The 21,701-nt window shown below is 43.1% G+C and overlaps 1 protein-coding gene across 5 annotated transcripts in view; it reads right to left on the bottom strand.

Annotated features, from left to right (window-relative positions):
* Positions 1–21,701, bottom strand: part of CACNA1E (calcium voltage-gated channel subunit alpha1 E) — a 505,625-nt gene that overhangs the window by 209,347 nt on the left and 274,577 nt on the right. For all 5 annotated transcript variants that reach the window (XM_059145253.1, XM_059145252.1, XM_059145248.1 and 2 more), the window contains 3 exons: positions 18,611–18,714; positions 17,390–17,542; positions 15,853–16,034 (listed from right to left, as the gene is read on the bottom strand). In XM_059145253.1, the coding sequence (XP_059001236.1) occupies positions 15,853–16,034; positions 17,390–17,542; positions 18,611–18,714 (439 nt within the window). The remainder of the gene's footprint in view (positions 1–15,852; positions 16,035–17,389; positions 17,543–18,610; positions 18,715–21,701) is intronic.

Genomic DNA, 21,701 nt, shown 5'->3' with positions numbered 1-21,701 from the left:
ATTCAGTCTACTAGAGAATACCATGGCCTTAATCCTACCGCTTTCACCTCCTCCACTGCTACCTCCCTGGTCCAAGGCTCCATCATCTCTGTCTTAGATCACTGCAATACCTCTTAACTTGTCTCCCTATTTCTGGCCTTGTTCCTTTATGATCTGTTCTCAGCAAAGCAGCTGGAATGATCCTTTAAAAACATAACTCGGGTCATGTCCCTCTTCTCCCCCAAATCCTCCTATCGCTTCCTTCTCAGAGTACCTACCAGATTATTTGCAATGGCCTACAAGACTCCACACCATCTGCCTGGGTATTGTGTCTCCTCCTGACCTCATGGTCTCCTCCTTTACCCCTCACTCACTACACTCCAACATAGTGGTGTCTTGGCTTTTCAAACATACACAGAACCTGTCCATCTCAGCATCTCTGTAGCTGCTATCCTACCTCCCTGGGACGCTTTTTCCCCAGCTCACTCCCTTTGCTCAAATGCCATCTTCTCCACATGGTCCTCCCTGACATCTCCATTTAAAATTACAACCAACTTCTTCTTTTATTTTTCTCCAGCCCCTGTCACTATCCGAGACACCACGTTTCACTTATTTATTCCATACGTATTTCCCAGTAGAATGTAAGCTCCACGACGACACGGACTTTTTCACCTTTTATTCTCCGCTGTATCCCCAACATCCAGAACAGTTCCTAGCACATAACCGACACTTAATCAATATTTATTGAATAATGAGTCAATGACCAAACTGTGAATGCAAATAGAGAAAATGCAAATGAGATAAGATGGAGGTTTAGAAGACTTTGCTTTGAGTCCAGGAAATAGTCTTCTACTCCCTCTGCTCTCTCTCCTCCTTGAAGAGCCTGGCAAGCAATGGGTCCAGCCAAAGCGCCTGTACAGGATTAGGGGGAATACGGAATTACAGTTTCTTTTAAGCACACACACCCTGTTTCCAGCCTTAGCAGAAAAGCAGACAGACTAACTTCTAGCATCCATTTATCAATTTCTCTGTGGATAAGTCACAGGTGAACAGACACGAATATCAGATTCCAAGTGTCATCTGTGTTGTAAGGTCTCAGACTCCTAAAAGAACACGGGAACAGGACAGTGTAGACAGGGACATGGAGGGGAAAAACACACAACCTATTGCAGAGCATGACTGATCCTGGCTATAGGTATCTGTAACTTCTGTCCACTATACCTGTGATCCCAGGTCAGCTGGTGAACCCTCTCACTCTAGCACTGCCAGACGATGGCAGGCTCCTGCCCACTCATTGTCAAATGAGGTCTGAGTACATTCTGTTCCTAGGGCACACAGGGGAGGTGGTGGGGGAAGACCCAAGCAAAGACGAGTAGATACATTTCCTAGTCTCACGGACCCTCGAACCAAAACATTCTCTGGAGATCCCATAAAAACAGAGAAACTTCAGGAAGCTGGAAAATGGCAGTTTTTCATCAACCCTTGGAAATGGTGATATTCTTTCACTGTGCTTGGTGTTAAAAAAAAAAAAAAAAAAAAAGAAGGAAAGAAAGAAAGAAGCGAGACACCCTGCGTGGAGTCACTTGTGCTGAGACTCACAGCAGCAAACAAAGCTTAACTCTGTTCTGGTTGTGGCTTCCTGTAACCTTTAACCAGTGCATTTGGAATGACCTGATCAGCATTAGTGAGGCAATCTGCCTGACAGGGCCCTGCCCTTCCCAAAAGGAAGGTGACCTTGCCTGCAACAATCCATTCTTTGTTAGAAACTTCTGTTTTTCTGCTCCCTTCGGCCTGTAAAAGCCTTCTATTTCTTACAGCAACTTGGGGCTTCTGTTTACTAGATAGGATACTGCTTGATTCATGATTCACTGAATAAAGCCAATTTGATCTTCAAATTTACTCAGCTGAATTTTGTTAACAGATTTGGTGGCAGTGATAAGATCCAAAATGAACTTCTGAGGGTTTCAGGGACATGGTGCCTGCAAACCCTTTTGAGTGCTCTTTCTCATCATTTCTGAGGGCTGTGGGGAGGTGCGCCCCTTGGTTCGGAGCGCTGATGGCTTTCATCTAGCTCCAGATCTAATTAGCTTTTGAGTCATTTCCATGTTGGGGACTACTGACAGCTCGGACTACAATTCTCCTTGAACTGGTGGCAACTCCCAGCCCTTGATTTTCTACCACAATCTGCATGAGAATGGGCAGTGGCAGTTCAGGGCTCTCCATTTATGTGGAGCTCCCAGTCTGCAGTACCCACTTGTTGGGGTCTTCTAGTTCAGTCCCTTCCCCAATCTTCTCATGGTGGGAACTGGTGGTCATGTGCACAGACCTTCTCTTGGTCATGATGTAGTAACACCTCTTAGTCACTGCCTAATGAGGGAGCAGGAGGCTGGCTGAAGACAGAGCAAGGGCCGGCACCTTGCACCCTCTCTCTATCTGCTCCCCCTCCGTAGTGTGTGTGGTATTCCTCAGGCACCTCTGACTGCCATAGACGGTAAACAAATACCTAACTTGCAGAGATCGTGGTCCTGAAGGACAGGAGTCTCCCTTGCTTTACAAATGTCCTGGAGATCTACAAACAGGGAGGTTACCTTATCTACAGCACAAATTTCCAGAGGCAGATAACTCAGTTCCTCAAGCCCTAATGTCTCCCTCCCCACCATAAACAAAACTGAAGGAGGCTGAGTTAGAAGGGAATGTAAATATAGTTAAATCTCTTCTAAACCTAAATCTCACTAAAAAGACGACTGATAGCAGGATTGTGACATCCCACCAAGAATCTCCCAACTATCTTGATGTTAATGGCTGGCCTAAAGACAACATTGATCAAGGCGCCAGGGCAAGGCCTCCGGTATCCAGGTATCCTGGCACCTTGTAGGCCCTCGTTAGCATATGAAACTCCGTTGAAACCTCCCTTCCCTCACCTTCCCCCAACTTCAGGGTACAGAACCTGCCATCCCTCACAACCCAGGGCAGCAGCTCTTCCTGCCCACGGATCCTGTCCCCGTGCTTTAATAAACCACCATTTTGCACCAAAGATGTCTCAAGAATTCTTTCTTGGTCATCGGCTCCGGACCTCAGCCCACCAAACCTCACCTAGGTTCTAGAACTTCATCATACCCATATATTAGAACACGTGTTTGTTTATCTTATTTTGTGTAGACAAAGTCTACTGCTAATGGGAATCTTAGAAGCAGCTGCAGAACTGGTAGTGATAGGTCAAGCATCTAAGAGCTGTTGGGGTTCTTAGCACATCACCCAACAACTCCTATTAGGACCAGTTCGTCATGGGGCAGGTTAGATAGACACAAGGTAATCTGCCAATCTCTAGAAAACTTATGTGCAACAAGGCAGAACACAATCCCCAAACCAGTAGTACATCCTTTTAGGAGTTAGTTTGGCTCCAAGAGGCCGAAAGGCTTAGCTTAAAAACAAACAAATAAATAATAAAAGTGATACCCTTAAATTCCAAAGACTTGAGCATGCCACTTTCCAACACACTTGTTTATTTTATATCTAAGAAGTATGGTTCCAGGATATAAATAGCTACAAAAATGGCAAGATCTTACTAAAGACCATCTAGAATTACAATGGCCAAGATGGGGAACATTCTAATTAGACAAGATCGTACATTTAATAAGTGCACTTGAAAGTAAGGGTTCCTGAATTAAACGGACTGAAGATCTATTTTAATTGCTATGCAAAAGATTCTAAAAGGCTTTAAGATTCTAAAATTGCTTCATTAAAAAATACGTTGCAAAGGTTAATGAAAAATTAAAGACACGGGAGGTACCTAAAATAAGACCTGCCCCCTTCTTTCCTCCCTTATACCAGAGTATTCACAGTCTAATAATCTTCCATCTGAGTTGCTTTTCCACTCTGGAAAGGCTATAAGACCATAAACACAAGTCTGCCAAGTTAGTGGTCTTATAGATATATCCTCATGTACTCTTGAAGGAGGGCCCCCATGTAGGTCCCTCCCAAGGCTGATGGGACTCTGAAGAGTTTTCTGGTAAACTTCCATGTTATTCTCTTAAATGAATAAGAGAATCTAAATTATAATGATGGAAAAATCTTGCCAAATTCTGCTAGGTATTGGAGCCAACAAAGGGGTTCATAGGAAAACTGGCAAAAGCCAGGTTCAGTGTGAGAATTCTTACCTGAGTCAGCTCTCCTAGACCTCTGTCTGTAGGACCCAGCTGAAAAAGGAAGATACAATTTCACTGTCTCTCCCTTTCCAGTTCCAGACTTATTGGTTATTGATCTCTTCTCTTCCAAGGATGACTGTTTTCTTGTTTTATACTACATCCTAAGAACTCGGCTTGGCTTTCTGCCTGCCAGGGACAGGCAGGTTATCAGTTCCTTTCTTTGGCTATCTTTGGGAGTAGCTCTAAATCTTGTGAAGATAATATCTTTTGCACCCTCTTTGAGGGTCCATAAAGTTGTTTAATACTGCCAGATGTATTTACTGTTTGCTAAAACCTGGTAAGATATTTGAAAGGAATTAATAACCCTATGACCAGAAATTTGGCCGAACTGGAAGTTGATACTCAGAGCCCAACAGCAATATTTTTTAGGCCCTCTCCCTTAAACAAATGTATGCAGAGGGAAAGAAAAACATTCCAACATAGATGGGTAGGTGTGTCAGTCCTTTCATAAGCAACCAATCTCATCTATTTATCTCAAAAGTCTTGTAAGTATTATAAAAATTCTGGCCTTAAGAAACAAAAGTCCTTTGTGCATTCTTTCCCTATACCTTTGAGGTAAAAGTATCCTTCCTACGTGGTCTTCCTCCAGAACTCTTGTCTAAGCCATTTCTTTGATATGCAAACTTCAGGGAGCTAATTCTTAGGGAAAAAAAAAAAGGACATAAAAGTGAAAAGTTTTTTTTTTAAACTTAGGCAAATAATCAAAAGAAATGAAATTTTGCCATTTGCGATGACGTGGATGGAACTAGAGGGTATTGTGCTTAGTGAAATAAGTTAATCAGAGAAAGACGACTGTAATATGATCTCCCTGATATAAGAAAGTGGAGAGGCAACGTGGGGGGGCTTGGGGGTGGGAAAAGAATAAATGAAACAAGATGGGATCGGGAGGGAGACAAACCATAAGAGACTCTTAATCTCACAAAACAAACTGAGGGTGGCTGGGGGGGGGGTTATGGACATTGGGGAGGGTATGTGCTCTGGTGAGTGCTGTGAAGTGTGTAAACCTGGCGATTCACAGACCTGTACCCCTGGGGCTAATAATACATTATATGTTTATTTAAAAAATTTAAAAATTATAAAAAAACAAAGGCAAATAAAAATCTTAAGTGTCTTCTCCACACATATTAATAAAAAACATTAGCCACCTGAGCAAGTAATCTGAAATTATTCCACCTGCCAGAAAGGTATCCAATCTCTTTTATAACTACTTGATTTGTGGCTAAAATTTTTAAGTGGGAGGCATAAGGTTTTTTGTGTGTCTGTCTATTTATGTGTATCTTCATATATTGTTGTACATGCATGATAATTTTCTATCTCTGAATATGGGTATTTGATTTGATTTACCGAAATCAATTTGTAAAAGAGTTATATCTAATTGACCCAAGGATAATTAAGTGCTAATATGAATCACATATTCATAAAATTCTTAGAATTATCATGAAAACTAACCCAAATGCCTTTCAGGTTCCCATGATCTCAGATAATCTTTAGTAATTAAATACTAGCTTAAGTTTATTCATCTAATTAAAATAGACATTATCTTTAAAGTTATCAAAATTAAAAATAATGTCGACATATAACTTTTATTCTACCTGGGTTTGCAAGTCAAACAAACTCATATTATCTGTTACAAAACTTGTCAACAAGAAAAAAATAACCTCGTACAATGAAATTTTCTAAGTATTCTAAATATAATTGTTGAGAACAAGTGAATTGAATGGATGTACGTGGGATAAAAAAGTCTTAAGATGTTTTTAATAGTTTCTCAAATCTTTTGGGTAACCTGAAACCTTAAGGTTTTGCCAAGTTAAATCATGTGATAGGTAATCATTATATATCTGGATTATTTCCAAATAAGATAAAATACTGAAACATTAATTACTGAATATAAGTTATCTACTCTGGCTTCCTTTTACAGGAAAACTAAAGATATTTGAGTCTGTTAGTTTTAGGTTATGCTGAAAAAATTACTATGAGAAAGCATGTGTTTCTAGAAATTATAAAATGTCTGCAAGTCCACAGAATGCTAGTGTAAGAGACAGCTCATAATTGTTTATTCTTACTAAAAGGTAAGATTTTTAAGGGTAAAAAATTCTAACATATATAATTAAAGTCACCAAGGTTTGTAGAATAGGAATCTTTGGAAAGGAATTTTATGCACGATCAGGACTTGCTAAGATTGGAATGAATTTAATTAAGTGAATGTGTTTTAATATCAAAAGTAAGCTGGTGCAAAATTAGGATTTGGTTTTCTCTCCGTTAAGAGAACAAAGTTGTTGTTGTTGTTGTTGTTGTTGTTTTTAATATTTTTATTGATTTATTTGTCAGAGAGAGAGGGAGAGAGAGCGAGCATAGGAGGACAGAATGGCAGGCAGAGGCAGAGGGAGAGGGAGAAGAAGCAGGCTCCCTGCAGAGCAAGGAGCCCGATTTGGGACTCCATCCCAGGACACTGGGATCATGACCTGAGCTGAAGGCAGCTGCTTAATCAACTGAGCCACCCAGGTGTCCCAAGAACAAAGTTTTATTGGATTATTAGTCTGGTTTTGATAAGACACTGTGAAAAGTTTTCTTTATTTTTTAAGTAATGTACCTGAACAGCAAAGATTTTGTGTCTTACCAAAATTTGCCATGCTTCACGATATCTGTATAACACGTCAGGTCATTGATTACTTGAAGAAAACTGAGTCTTCTCTATTTAAAAACCCAAATTCTTTTTTTTTTTTTTCCAGCTACTTAACTTTCTGTATTTGCCTACAAAATCTCTTATTGTCACTATTTGTTAAATATATAACTAAGTATTATTTCACAATGACTTATAATCCAACTTGACTAAGTGTTTTAAAACCTTTGATATTTTTTACAAACTTCACAAAATTAAATCCTAAATAAGGTCTTTTTGCCTTACAACTATCTTTGGGTTTTTTCAGAGGGTCCCTGGAACATCTCAAAAGATTAATTTCTTTCCATATAAAAATGAGATATTAAGTTAATTAGCCTTATTTGATATGTTAAATTACATAGGAGCATTGCCAAATAAGAAGTAATACTAAAGGGCACGTGGCTCAATCAGTTAAGCATCTGCCTTCAGCTCAGGTCCTAATCCCAGGTCCTGGGATGGAGCCCCACATCAGGCTTCCTGCTTGGCAGGGAGCCTGCTTCTCCCTCTTCCACTCCCCCTGCTTGTGCTCCCTCTGTCTGTCAAATAAATAAAATCTTTCAAAAAAAAGTAATACTAAGTCTTTATGTCATATTTGTATAGGAAAATCTTATTAGTGTTCTAGAAACTGTATAAAATTCCTAGAAATCTGATATGTCCTGATATATAATGCTATCAGTCATAATTTTAAAATGCTGTGTGTCACAGAAATAACCAAATTTCTTTGTCAATTCCATTATGACAAACTCTTATCAGATCTTTTACAATGAGCACTTCTCAAGTCTTTTGTCATTTACAGGCCAGTTATTCTTTTATTCAGATGCTTTTGTAAAGACGTTCCACAAAGTGTTTCATCTTCAAGGAGATCCTTAGGAAGGAATTTGACAAGCACAGGTTCTGATAACTTTAAGAAAATAAAACTGAACTGGGTAAGATATTCCAGGACCAGTGAAAAAACTAGATTCAAGCAGAACAAGTATTAACTACATGGGACTGACCAAACTTAGGAGGATAATTATAATTCCTTATGACTTTTTGTTTGATTGCTGCCAGTTCTTGATATATGTTTTATTTTTCTAGATATAAAAAAAACAAAACAAAATGGATGGAACTAGAGCGTATCATGCTTAGCGAAATAAGTCAAGCAGAGAAAGACAACTATCATATGATCTCCCTGATATGAGGAAGTGGTGATGCAACATGGAGGCTTAAGTGGGTAGAAGAATAAATGAAACAAGATGGGATTGGGAGGGAGACAAACCATAAGTGACTCTTAATCTCACAAAACAAACTGAGGGTTGCCGGGGGGAGGGGGTTGGGGAGAAGGGGGTGGGATTATGGACATTGGGGAGGGTATGTGATTTGGTGAGTGCTGTGAAGTGTGTAAACCTGGTGATTCACAGACCTGGGGATAAAAATATATGTATATAAAAAATATATGTTTATAAAAAATAAAAAATAAAATGGATGCATGATAAAAAAAAAAAAAAAAAAAAAAAAAAAGATTTATTCTCACCAAATTTCAATTATACAATGAAATTCTAACTACAGTCACTATGCCATACATTAGATCATTAACGCTTATTCTTTTTATAACTGAAAGCTTATACCCTTTAACCCTTCCTTGTTTTCCCGGTCCCTCAGCCCTTGGAAATTACCACTCTACTCTCTGTTTCTGTAAGTTTGACTTTTTTTTTTCTTTTTTAAAGATTCCACATAAAAATGATACCATGAAAAAAAAAAAAAAAAAAAAAAAAAAAAAAAAAAAAACAAAACAAAACAAAAAACCACCTTTTCTTAAGCTATCCATGACCTACAGCAGTTTGGTAAAGTACATCTTTGTAAACAAAAATGAAACATTTACTTTTTCTCCCTACCCAATTCCTCCAAAAATCAGAAATTCTTTAGTATTCTTTCCATGGCAATATAATTAGTTATGTGCATAAGTTCAACAAGAATCCATTCTCCCTGTAATAGAACACAATGGAAACATTGGTAGTATTACCAAAGCTTTGACTAGAATATCATATTTGAGAAAGATAATGTATAGACTCAGATATGACCAGACAGCTTAAGTAACTACTTGGAAAGATCATCCTGATACCTTGCTTATAAGTAAGGTTCCTGGTAGCCTTATAAGGAAGGAAGAAAGGAAGGAAGGAAGAATGGAAGGAAGGAAGGAAGGTAGGTCACTGCCTGGTAGACCTAGAAACATCAAGATATTTTGAGGGACCCTAAAGGAGGAATTCAGCCAAACTGTAGGTATTATAGGCAAAAACTATGGGAAGCCCTTATTTTATTTTCCTGGCTTCAAAGAATTTTTCAGAGTTCAGTCTGAGATTCCCTAAGAAAAATTCCAGCAAATCAATCTTTAGAAAGAACTTATAGTCAATCACCATTTTTGCTGCATTTATGTAAGTAATCAGGTCATGTTTAATGCAAATAAATGAGTATTACTGTGATTATCTTTGGTTAAAAGAATGGGGTTGATTATAGGAAGAGAAATTATGTTTGTACCTTTGTAGGTATTAGATTCTAGTCCTGTTAATTGCCTTTGAGGTTTTGTTCTATACCTATAAACTGGACTTGATCCTGAATTGTTGTAGTTTCCCCAAATATCTGACTACAATTTTCCAAACTAATGTTTCCAATTAGTTGCTTTCTGATTCAGAATCACTAAGAACAGAAACTGCCCTTGAATGTCCTTGGATGGCATTATACCAGATCCTCCTCACCATCCAGCCAAACTTCAGAGATCTGAACTTTGGATCTATATTTCACAGCTAAAGAAGGTTCCACCCAACATATGGTCCTGTTCACCAGCTGGAGACTTCAAAATCAAGTTGATGAGGAAGAAAAGTAGTTGATATCAAAGTAACTGCTTCTACCCAAGATACTGGATCAAGACTTTAAGCATAAAACTCTTCTTTTCTTTCTTTCCTTTGCTCTGGTATTGGTCTGGAAAGATAATGCCATCATCTGTATCTCCTAGGCCATTGTATCTCCTAAGACCTTTCAGACGGCTAGATTTGTCATCAAAACCTCTGCTCTGTCCATTAACAGTGCCTACTTAGTGGGGGTGGTTTGTGTCCCAACCGAATGTATCTTTGTCTGTAGTGGTTCTCATTCTTGGGCCTATGAATCCCTAAGTGGCTGGCCCATAACTGAGGAATGCCTCATAGGCTAACTGTACCCCTATGTTTTCACAAATACAATGTGCTACTTCATTGGTTAGTTCCCCTGAATATACAACATTGGGTTAGAAAAGACTTACCAGAAGTGTTTCATGATTCAGGATTTGCTTCCTTTGTCATGAGTGAATACCAATGAGGGTCTGGTCAAGAAACTCTCCTTAAGTCTTGAAAGTACTACAGAATCTGCTGGTAAAACAACAGCTGCCCAACAAAGGTCCCGAGACTCTCTAGCCAAACTTCTTCTTGATAAAAGGACAGCCCTCAACTGTCTTAGCTGAGGGAGAAGGTGTCTGTGCTATGGCCAGCACTACAGGCTGTACGTGTATTAACACTTCTAGCAAAGTGGAAACTCAGCGACATAAGGTCACTGAACTAGCTTAAGAAAGTAACTCCTTCGACAGGGTCTTTGACATACTGGATTTTGATTTGTTTGGGTCTTGGGGACCAAGGCTCTTAAACACACTCAGATACTGGGAATTATCCTACTTACAGTAATAATAGTCGTAGTCTCCCTGGTTCCCTGTATTCTCTCACGAGTTTTAAATGCATGCTCACAGCCACTAATCACCAAGCAAATAACCTCCCTAAGTCTGGAATGCTGGAAAAGGAATGAAGAAAATGACTGACTAAAAAATTGTGGGCTTGAAGTTTTGAGTTGGGAATACCACGGAGATTCAGAAACAGATAAATGAACAAACAAAAAAAACCCTCTATCACGACCTATATCACGTAGAGGATCAGTGAAAGCTCTAAGAACTTGAGAGCCATACTACAAAAGGCACTAATACCTTAAATTTTGATCACATCCTTCAGTTAAGCTGAGATTCTGATCAAAAAGTGGGAATTGTTAAAAGAAAAAGAAGAAGAAGAAGACAATGACGAAGAAAAGAAAGAAACAGGAGGCCTCAGAGTCACTTGCACTGACCCCACAGCAGGAGACAAGACTCAACATCTTCTTGTAGTTTCAGCCTCTCTCAGGACAGTAACCTTGAACCAGTACATCTGGAGGTGCTGATCAGCACTAGTGAGGTAGAAAGAGCCCTGCCTTTCCCCAAGAGGAAGGTGACCTTGCCTGAAAACAATCCACTCTGTTAGAAACTTCCTTTTTCCTCTCCTATCTGCCTGTAAAAGCCTTCCACTTCATACAGCTCCTGGGAGCGCCTCTCTTTTGCTAGATGGGATACTGCCCAATTCATGAATCACTGAAAAAGCCAACTTGATGTTCAAATTTACTCAGTTGAATTTTATTTTTGACCATGGGGCATAACACACTTGAGCAAAATCTTAAAGCAAAAAGTGAGTGACTGTCAACTATTTCGCAAATATTGACGGTATACTTCTGAGAGAAGGCAACTGAAAAACAGAGTCACAACCACTTTTACAGACCAAAGAACTGAGAAGCAAGGAAGACTCAGAGAGCTTCCAGACTACGTGTCACCTCACGCAAAAAGCCGGTGAGGTCTCTGAGCATCTCTTTCTCCACAGCAGCACAGAGCCTCCTTGCCAGTCAGAACAGACCCAGCTGCGTCCCAGGAGAAAGGGCACCCCCAGAGAAATGTGCACACCTGCCTGACTTCATCAATACTGAGCAAGAAGAAGAGACACCTCAAGCCTCAGAAATACAGATGAAAAGTGACAGACTTTAAGGGCAGAGGCTGGAGTGACTAAGGACAGAGCCTGGGAACCTCTGGAATCCGCATGTGAGTCTTTGAAATGCAAACAGCAGATCACACCAGACCAGAGTGACAACACAGCAACAAGACCGACCAGAAGCAGGAACAAGCCAGTCCTCAGAGCCAGACGCAGTCCAGGTGACCGGGGCTGGAAGATGACACAAGAGCCACGGTGACCTCTGTGGAGTGAACCGCCTTGACCGCAAGCAAAATGTATTGTACCGAAGAAGGAACACCTAGTCAGGGCAGGAGAAATAACATGAATTAAACGAGCAAGAATAGGGGAGGGTTTGCAAGTTGAGGAGACCTTCAGAGAGACAGTCACAACAGGAAGAAGCCGCCAGCAGAACTGCAGACTGCTTTGCATTCTTTCCACCACAAGAGGGAGGGAAGCCAAGAATACAGTTGGAGTTTGACCAAGCTGAATTGAAATTTGGGTAGAGACTAAATTGAGCAAGCCTGACTGCAGGTCGCCCCCGCGAGGAGAGCCCTCCCTGCCCCTTACAATAACGCATTCCAATGAGAAAAGCCACATGCAGATGAAGTTAAAAGTAACCCAGAGCCTGTTACACACAGCTGATGAATTGTTGAACTCTATACCTAAAACTAATGATGTACTATATGGTGGGCCATTGAATTTAAATTAAAAAAAAAAAAAAAAAGTAACCCAAAGCAGAGCAAACAAAGTCACAGGAGGCATGCATGCAGGGAGAGACCGCATAGCAGAAAAAAGATGCCAACAGGAGGGAAGCATTTAAATTGTATCGAGAAAGGCTAAAACCAAGTCCACGTGCTTGAGAGAGTCTCTGTGCTCTGTGTAAACGTGAAGGTTCTCCTCCTCCTGCTTCCAGCACAACCAGCACCAGTGTTTTGTACATACTGGTTGCCACCATTGACTAGAAGAGGTGCGGGACTGGGAATGAGAGCCCTCCCTACCCCTGTTTCTTGTGTTGGGGGAGGAAATATAGCCCCTGGGTGGACTGAGCCTCCCAGGGGGAGAAAGGGAAACCAACAGTTACATTTGCATCTCATTGGAATGGTGGTAATAATGGCAGAGTGAGAGATTTTCTCTAGTAGAATTTGTAATACTGAATTTACTAGTTGTTCGTGGTTAATTGCATGGTGTGTGACCAATTCTAATATATATATATATATATATATATATATATATATATATATATATAAAATTATGTCATTACCAAGTCCTGAGTTAAAAGAAAAAGATGAAAAATAGTCAGGAATTGTTGACTTGGCTATGAGAAGCATCAACTTTTCAACCATCGCCTTCCTTAGGCATCTCTCATCTCACACTTTCAGTGGGTATAGGAACAGTGAGGGAATGATAAATGAATGAATGTGTACTATGTAAATTATTTTCCTTTCTCCCTGACTCCCTCTTCCTTTCCAAGCTGAATGGCTGAATTTGGGCAAATTGAAAGCATGTATGATGGAAGCCCACCATGTACGGCCAGCCCTATGCCCAACAGTAGGACGACTCCACTTCTCTGAACCTGCCCTTCCAGAAGCAGACAACCCTAACTCCAGGCTGTGCATTCAGCCTCTGGAGCAAAGACCGCCTGGGTCAGGCTTCATGCCCCAGTTCCCTGCTCAAGTGGATGGAGCCCAGCCTTTGCTGGTTCTTTCTTCTGAGGGAGACACACGTTGTCCTGCCTCCACTGGCTTTAAAAATGAGTGTCTTTTTCCTCCAACTTCTCCTGAACCAAGGTTAGTTTTCCACCTTGAACTATACCTCTCCCTGTGGATTCCTGGCTCCCCGCTCCTAGATCCAATGTTGCGGAAAGTGAAATCATTTCAGCATGGACAGAGATTCATTCTTCCCCAAGAGCAGCCAGCCACATTTTAGAAACCAGCCCTACAGCCCAACTCACTCCCTCAACCCTGGATTCAACCACGAGGGTAACAGGAGGCCTCCGTCAAGTGAGGTTCAACAGCAACAGACCAGAAGTCGGAGAGAACACGAGTCTGTGACCGTGGGAGCACATGCAGTGAAAGGTTTCAGGACATCGGCAGCAGGATCTCTTCTCCTCCCTGCTTCCTCACTGGAGCAAAAGTAGAGAAAAGGGCAAGATCATGGTCTCTGTGTGACCTCTATACCTATGTCAGATAGATAACTGGAGAGAAATGGGAATTTAAAGAGAGCACCATGAGAACAAGCACTTTTATGCCTCCATATTTCCCTAGTATCTAGAAAAGTGCTTGGCATACAGTAGAGGCTCACTTAATATCTGTTGAATGAATTAATGAACAAGGAATTCATGCACACTCTGGGTGATTTTTCAGCTGCATTCCTATTTGTCTCGGCATCACCAGAGCCCTGGTTCAGGAGGACCGACAGATCACGCCTGTAGGTTCAAATGCAACACTTCTCCTTTCAGGCTTTCAATGCATTTATCACATCACTTAGGTGAGTCTACACATATAATTGAAATACATCACTCCCGAAGCCCCACGAGTGACACCAGCCAAAGTGGGGCTGGTGCTGTAATTTCCAGAGACGCCGGGCTAATCTGAGTGACATGGCCTCCTGACATTTCAAATAAGGAGCAGCTAAACTCACCCATCTGGCCCCCCTCCCCTCCCTCCTGCTACCCCCACAACTGGTAAGAATCAGAATGTCCTCAAGGTGTTTCTAGGTCACTGGGCTTGCGGCACATGAACTGTCCTTGGGATTTCTTCACTGCCCTGTAGAGATTTAGCGTAATAGCCTGTGGCTCTTTTCCACAAAGCTCAGACCTGACTTGCTCACCCGTATGGAGATCTGTCCAGGTTAGTAATGGACGTGTACAAAACACCTACTTGTGCAGGCCTTGTACAAATGCCGACTCTTTGGGCATTACAGTCTGGTTGGGTCTCTCCTGAGACACAGCATCTCCTTTCCCTCCAGTGTAGATGATGTCCAGAGCTCCCTCTGATGAGTGCTTTGTGTAAGCTATCCTGTGCCCACTCCTGCCCCCATTAAGGCTTCTACAGATAGAACCAGATAGAAGGCTTCTACAGATAGAAGGCACCTTAGGGTAAAGGCAGCCCGTGAAAGTAAAGATACAAGGTACAATCATTCCAAAGTGTCTGCTTCAGGGTGGGCTGGCTAGGTACACAGGCGAATAAAGACCTTTCCAAGCACCTCTACAAAGGCAACCTACCCAGACTGCTTTGCCCGCTTGGGTTCCCTTTACATCCAAGCACACGTCTCCCCGACCCTTGTCATTTTAGAACTTGGACTCTGCCCATGCCTTCCACAGCTGTTAAAATCGGACTCTGGGAGGCAGAAGATCCTTCAGTGGTCACCTGGTCTGTTGTGTCACTATGCCCAAGTCCCTTAACATCCCGGACGGGCAGTCAGACAGCGTCGTCTTGTGCACCAGCTCAGAACCTTCCGAACCGGCCCGATCATACAAGCCACCAGAAGCACTTGTAAGAAGTATAGAGCCCACGAGCTTGTCAAAGCTACACAAAATCAAAACCTGCCCAGAAGAGGCCTATGAACTTGGATTTTAACCAGCGCCCGTACTGAGTCCTGCAATTAAGCATGTTTCTTGTGCACATGTGATGCAGGGGTTCTTGACAGGAGCTGCATCTCAGCATCAGCTAGGGAGCTTTAAAAAAAAAAAAAAAAATCAATGACCGGCCTTTACCCCGAGCTATTCCTACTTAATCTGTCTGGAGCGGAGCCCAGGAGGTGTCACTGTTTAAAGCCACTAGCTGATTCCAGTCTGCAGCCAGGGTTGAGAGCAACTGTAATATCTTCCCCAACTGATGGCAAGCTCTTTGAGGCCCACAACCAAGGAGTCTATACCTCTTGGTACTCCTTGCTGAACCCCGCCACTGTGCTGAAGCTGCTGGAAAATACACTCTATCACTACTAAGGTGATTTCATTTAACTAGCTCCGTTCACCCATCCAACGGATATGATTTCCTGACTCTGCTAAGAAGCTGTGTGCTTCCACTCAGCGAGAGGCCAGATGATAGAAGGATATAAAGTGCTACAACTTCTCACGGTTGAGTCTGCCGCCCCCGACACACACAGCCCTCCCGTGCCCCAGAACAACCAGATGTTCCAGACAACGTCAGAAGGCTCATCTGAGGGCTCTTCCCTCTTGCTGCAGCCCCCTGGCAGCTCTACTCACATTGTACAGCACGGTGGTCCACCCTTCCATGGTGATGCACTGGAAGACGGTCAGCACAGCAAAAAGGATGTTATCAAACTGGGTGATCCCATCGTTGGGGCCAATCCAGTCCCGGCATTCGTAACCAGCGGGGCAGCCCTGCACACCACACGGGTGAGGGGGGTCGAATCCTTCCAGAATACCTGCAGACACGTTTGGAGGGCAGGGGATACACCACATGGTGGTTAGCACGAGCTGGAAAGGACTCGGGGAGCCACAAACACTCAATGCCATTTCTCACAGAAGGGCGTGTCCTCCTTTCTCTCAGGCTCCCTCCTGCCTCTGGCCTCGCTCCGCCTCACAGCTCCCCTACCATGTGCTCATCCCAGCACTTCCCAACCTCCTCTGGACACGGAGCCTCTCGTCCACGCAGCCCTCCTTTGGTGCAGGCCATATGCTCTGCTCTTGCCTGAGCCCCACAGGACATGACAGACTGGGTCACACAGGACAGTGTGAGGTGGAGGCAGGATCTTACTGTCTAACTTCAGACTGTGGTGTAGACCCTGAGGTCTTCCTGCGTTTCCTGGGGACAATGATAAACTATAGTCCCTCCACAGTAGGGCTCAACACCTTGTTCTTCTGGCCCAAATTCCTGGTCTTGAGTAAGACAATCAATCAATCAATCAGTAAAATGAAACTCCAAGGTAGAAGGTGTTCTTTGAAGTCTTTGATAAAACACAAACATTATACTAAACTGAAATTCTTCAACCTCCCCCTGATCCCCTTTCCTGCTAAGCTATTCTGTTCAACTTGAAAAGAACAAATAAGATACAAAGAGCTAAGAATTTGGGTTGAGGCGCCTGGGTGGCTCAGTGGGTTAAAGCCTCTGCCTTCAGCTCAGGTCATGATCGAGCCCCGCATCAGGCTCCCTGCTCAGCGGGGAGCCTGCCCTCCCCCACTCTGCCTGCTTGTGATCTCTATCTGTCAAATAAATAAATAAATAAAAATAAAATCTTAAAAAAAAAAATTGAGGTCTGTGAACACCACAAATCCCCCAGCCCCCTGGCAAGCCAAGCTCAGGGCTCCCTCAGCTCTTCTACACGTTCTGCGGGACACAGCAGAGGAGGAGGAAAGTCACAACATGGATCATGAGGGAAAATGTCTCCACAGATCTAGAAAGAACAAAATCTGACTCTGGACTCGTGGATCCCCCTGGTCTATGAGCCAAAGAGGACACTGTACAAAGCACATTCAGACAGATGAGGTCTGACATGCGTTTTGACAACCTTCTACCATGGGACGGGGGAGCTGAGATCTTCTGTTGGAAATCCTCTGACTACAAACTTTAGAGGTCATTGGTTTTGCAATATCTGTGTCCAATGGGGACCTTTAGTCTAGTGCTGCTTGTGCCTCAAAAAGCCACTAACTTGGGAGTTTCTAATTCTGGGACAGGGGCAGAATATTGTCTTCCACCCAGTCTCCCGATGACCTGAAATTACTCCAATGACCAGAAGGGCAAGGAAGGGAAGATGTAGAAGGCAAGAAACAATGACCCTACCTGAATTGTTTGTGAAACACGCGCGGTGCAACTTCCCACTGTAGAACTCCAAGCCAATGATAGCAAACATCAGGATGGCAAAGAAGAGCAGAAGACCAATTTGCAGAAGAGGCACCATGGCCTTCATGATGGACTTCAGCACAATCTGCAGGCCTGGAAGGAAAGGAAGAGAATGACAACGGGAGCCTCCCTGAGCACCACTGGATAGAGCAGGCTCCCTTGACCTCCTCCTACAAGTGTTTGAGGGAAAAGAACCTCTGGCCCTGAGATGATGAAGCCAATTTGCAAAGGGACAACCAGAACAAGTCAAGCCAAAGACAGCCATCACAACTACTCCTGGCATCCATCTCGTGCTTTTCCTACCATTCTCTAATCATTTACGTGCTTATTACTCCTCACTTCTTTGTTTCACCCCTATTGTCTTCTGCTTATCTTTCACAAACCTATTAGAACATGCTTCTTTCCTAAAAGAAATGAAGCCTGGCCCTGCTAGGCTGTAAGTCCTATGAGAACAAGGACAAGCTTTGCCTCCCCTCCCACTCGACTCTATCTGAGAGCTCGCTGCTTCTCCACTGTTGTGGGATCACAGTCAGTACAATCACTATTCATAAAGCACCATACACTCAGACCCAGAAAGTGTACTTCTAGGATTCTACCCTAAAAAAATAATCAGAGATTTGAATAAGATTTAAGTAAAAAGATGCATGTCGCCGCTTTATTTATAGTTGGAAAAAAATGAAAACAATCTACTGTCCAGCCATGTAAAAATGACTAGAGAAGCCAGCCTGTATGAGATGGGCTGTAATATCAAACTTTTTAAGTCATATTTTTGAGGAATATTTAATGTCAGGAAAATCAAATGCTTCTACGACAGGATCCAGAAGTATAGACACAATATGATCAAATTGTGTTAAAATGCACTGGAAAAAATGCATACAAATATAGGATAATGAGCATTTTTCCTTTTCATTTTATAGCATCTTTTTTACCTTGCAAATAATTCTACAAAGATCTTTCACTATCTTTAAAATCCAGGGGGGAAAAAAAAAGAGTTGCTAGGTTTTAAAGTAAAATGTTATGCCAGATCCCTGCTTCTGCACTCTTTATTACCACTGGAGAAATCATTTCTTGTTTATCCTGGATTCCTCTGGCCCCAGATCCCTCGGGGACACATCCGTAAAGCTACAGCAGAGGAGAAGAAGAAGAAAGACAGGAGCTCACTAGGTATCCCCGACACGAGCTTCAGGGGCCTCAGGACACGCACAGCCCGGAGGGTCCTCAGGTCCACGTGTGTGTTGAAGTGGGTTCCTGCCGTGGCCAGGATGCTGCAGGTGGAGACACAGAAGGTCAAGGTTACCACAGTCTGGCTTTCTCCCCCTGACCCAAGGGGAAGCCAGGTTGAGGAGGGATCAGCCTGGAAAGCACACGGTGCCGAGGGCAGCTGCACGTGGGCGCACCTGAGCTTGGGTGAATCATCGCTGGTTCTGACTGGAATTAAATTTAGCCACATCTGGGTTTTACTTTGCACAGAAGGAAAACTTATCATCACACCAGAATCCTAGTTCCAGATCATGAATAGAACACTGGCTCCCTAGCATCTGTCCCATTCCTGCCTCCAAACCTTGTCCCCTCCTCTCCTCTCTATTCCTCACCAACCTCCTCGCCCTCTTTCCAACTGGCCAAGGCCCCTGGGTTTTGTATTTCAGCCTTTCCTTAGATTCCCCTGTCTGCTAACTCCTTCCGGGACTTTCTCTGGATCAGCTGCAGTAAAGGAGTAACTCGTTCCTCTCCACCCTGGCACTCAGGAATTTTTACCAAGTGAATCGATCACACTGAAGCTTATAAATCACGGAGTAACTTCACTGGTCCTCACACAGCACTTTTATAATGGCTCTACATCGCTGTATAACTTGGATTTGGTTTCTCTGCTTCCATTTTCCACCTCCACAGCCAGACACACACACATGCACGCATACACACACAGACACACACACACACACACACACAAATCCATAACAACCCTATTAGACTGTGTATACCAAGGGCCTTGTCTCGAGTAGACAATTTATTTCATATAATCCCATGACACTGCAGGTGCTGTGGATAGTCGAGGACCCCTGAGTATTAAGGAAAGACATAGCAGATGACCAAGAGCCAGCACAGCGGGGCTCCCGTCGTGACTCAAGCACTTGAGAACCGAGTGACGTGAGGCAAGTTACACATTCCAGCAGCCTCACTGCCCTCATCTACAAAATGGGGGGAGTACCAGGACTTTGCTACAAAAATAAAATGAGACGGTATTGAAGAGTAGTATTCTACAAGTTATAATGTGCAGACTAGTTATTACATACAAAATATTAACAGTACTGGTTTTGCGACTGGTTTTGTCTAATTTTAGTCTTCTTTCTGTGGAACAGTCCTTGTCCTCCCTCATGACCTCTCCATGACAATTTCAGTGATCTGGAGCCACTAGCAAATAAGTCCTTCAGAAAACCGAGCTTTCTATATAGTCAAAGGGTGGAGAGAAGAGTTTATGTCATTTCATTATTTTGGAGGAAACATTTCCTTCAATACATGAAATTGAACTTGAATGAAAGGTCCGTGCTGTATACCTCTAGAAAGCAGAGCTAGGATCAATAGGTACAAATTACACAGATCCGGGGACATAAGAATCATGAACAGTGCTGGCCGAGGACAAGGCCGAATGTTTCATGAGGTAGATCCACCTCCCAACATTAAACATACTCAGCCACAGGCCGTACGACTATCTGTTAGGAAGTTAAAAGTGTTCCAGCAGGAGTTGGAGCTTATCGAAACAACTAGCAGGGATTTTTCTCAATTTTAAGACTATAATTCTATGTTGACCCAACCTCAAAATAAGAACCAGAAAGAAACCCGACTCTCATAATGGGTCTCAGGAACTAGGCAAGCTGGTTCTCAGGTCTCCCTCTACCTCTCCTGACCCAAACTTCCACGCTGTCTCTGAAAATGAGCATCAGGGTCTCTGAGGCTGCTTTTGAGTTTATCTGCCAAAACCAAAGAGAGAAACCAGGGAGGAGAGGGGCATCATTTCCAATACGTAGGGGAAACCTGCAGAGAAAAGAGAGCAAGGAGAAACGTGGAAAATAGGACTGAAAAATAAAAGAGATATAGAAACAAACAAAGCAAAGAGGAGAAAGAGAAAGCTCGAGAGTGTAGTGCTATAAAACCAGAACCTCCAGGAAAATGGGGTCACTGTTCTGCTGAATCTGCTAACAGGGGAAGAATCAGCTAACGGTGTCCTGAGGCGCGGTGCCCACAGGAGACGCCTCGCCCTCGGGCTCGCGCTGCCTCACACGCACACACGGTGAGGAGAATCTGCCCCGTTCAGAAACCCGAGTTCTGTTTCCTAGGATACCCGGATATACATGAGATGCTCTTTCAAGTCCTAAGAAAGAGCTATTGAAAAGGAAAATTTCCTTCCCAACCCTGAGTGGAAGGAGGGATATTTCAGAACATGGAGGTAGGACCAAAACACAAAATTGAAAAGGCAAGAAGGCCTAAGTGTAGACCGAGAGAAAAATGCTTGAGGGAAAAGAGAATGAGAGGGCAGGCAAGCGAATGAGGAGAAGAAACACGGAGATGAAAACAGGAAAGAAATAAGAAGAAATAAGTGCTGGTGGGGAGAGGCGAATGCAAGAGAAAGAATTCTCGTGTGGGAAAGAGAATAAAAGTAGAGTCCGTTTGAAGGAGAGAAGCAAAAATATGGCACCTGTGGTCGGGACCTTGCAGGGTGGACCACAAGACATGTCCATGTTCTTTTCACCAAACTGTCCCCCAGGCTATCCAAGTCGCCCCAAACTTCAGCCAGGACCACACCACCTGGCGCTCCATTGTCCCCGTGCCCTCAGAAATTTCTTCTCCTTCATCCCACACAGAAGAGCTCATACATTGGCCACTGGCTGTTCCCTAGTGTTCACATCATGTCTGAGGGCAGGAGGTCCCATCCACTTGGTAGAAGCAGGGGCAGAATTCTTAGGGGGCAAAGGATATTTAAGGGAAAGGGCCCTGCTCTGTGCCCCTCTAATTTTCTGTACCCACTACCATCTCTGCCCTGCCCACATCTTAGAGGAATTCTCTGTTTTCTCCAGTTTCTCCTCTGTCTCTCCCACAAGATCTGGAACCCCTCAAGTAGAAATGCTGTCTTCCTCATGTCTACACCCCACGCCTAGCCCAGGCTCTGGCAAGCAGAAGGTGCTCGATGAGTGCCTGGAGGACCGAACTGCACTGATGAAAGCAGTCAGTGTGTTGAAGCAGAAACCAAACGGGCAGG

The sequence above is a fragment of the Mustela lutreola genome, chromosome 14 (assembly GCF_030435805.1).
Source record: "Mustela lutreola isolate mMusLut2 chromosome 14, mMusLut2.pri, whole genome shotgun sequence".
NCBI classification, from domain to species: Eukaryota; Metazoa; Chordata; class Mammalia; order Carnivora; family Mustelidae; genus Mustela; species Mustela lutreola.
The sequence above is the reverse complement of the archived record's forward strand: the minus strand, read 5'-3'. Positions and strand labels throughout refer to the sequence as shown.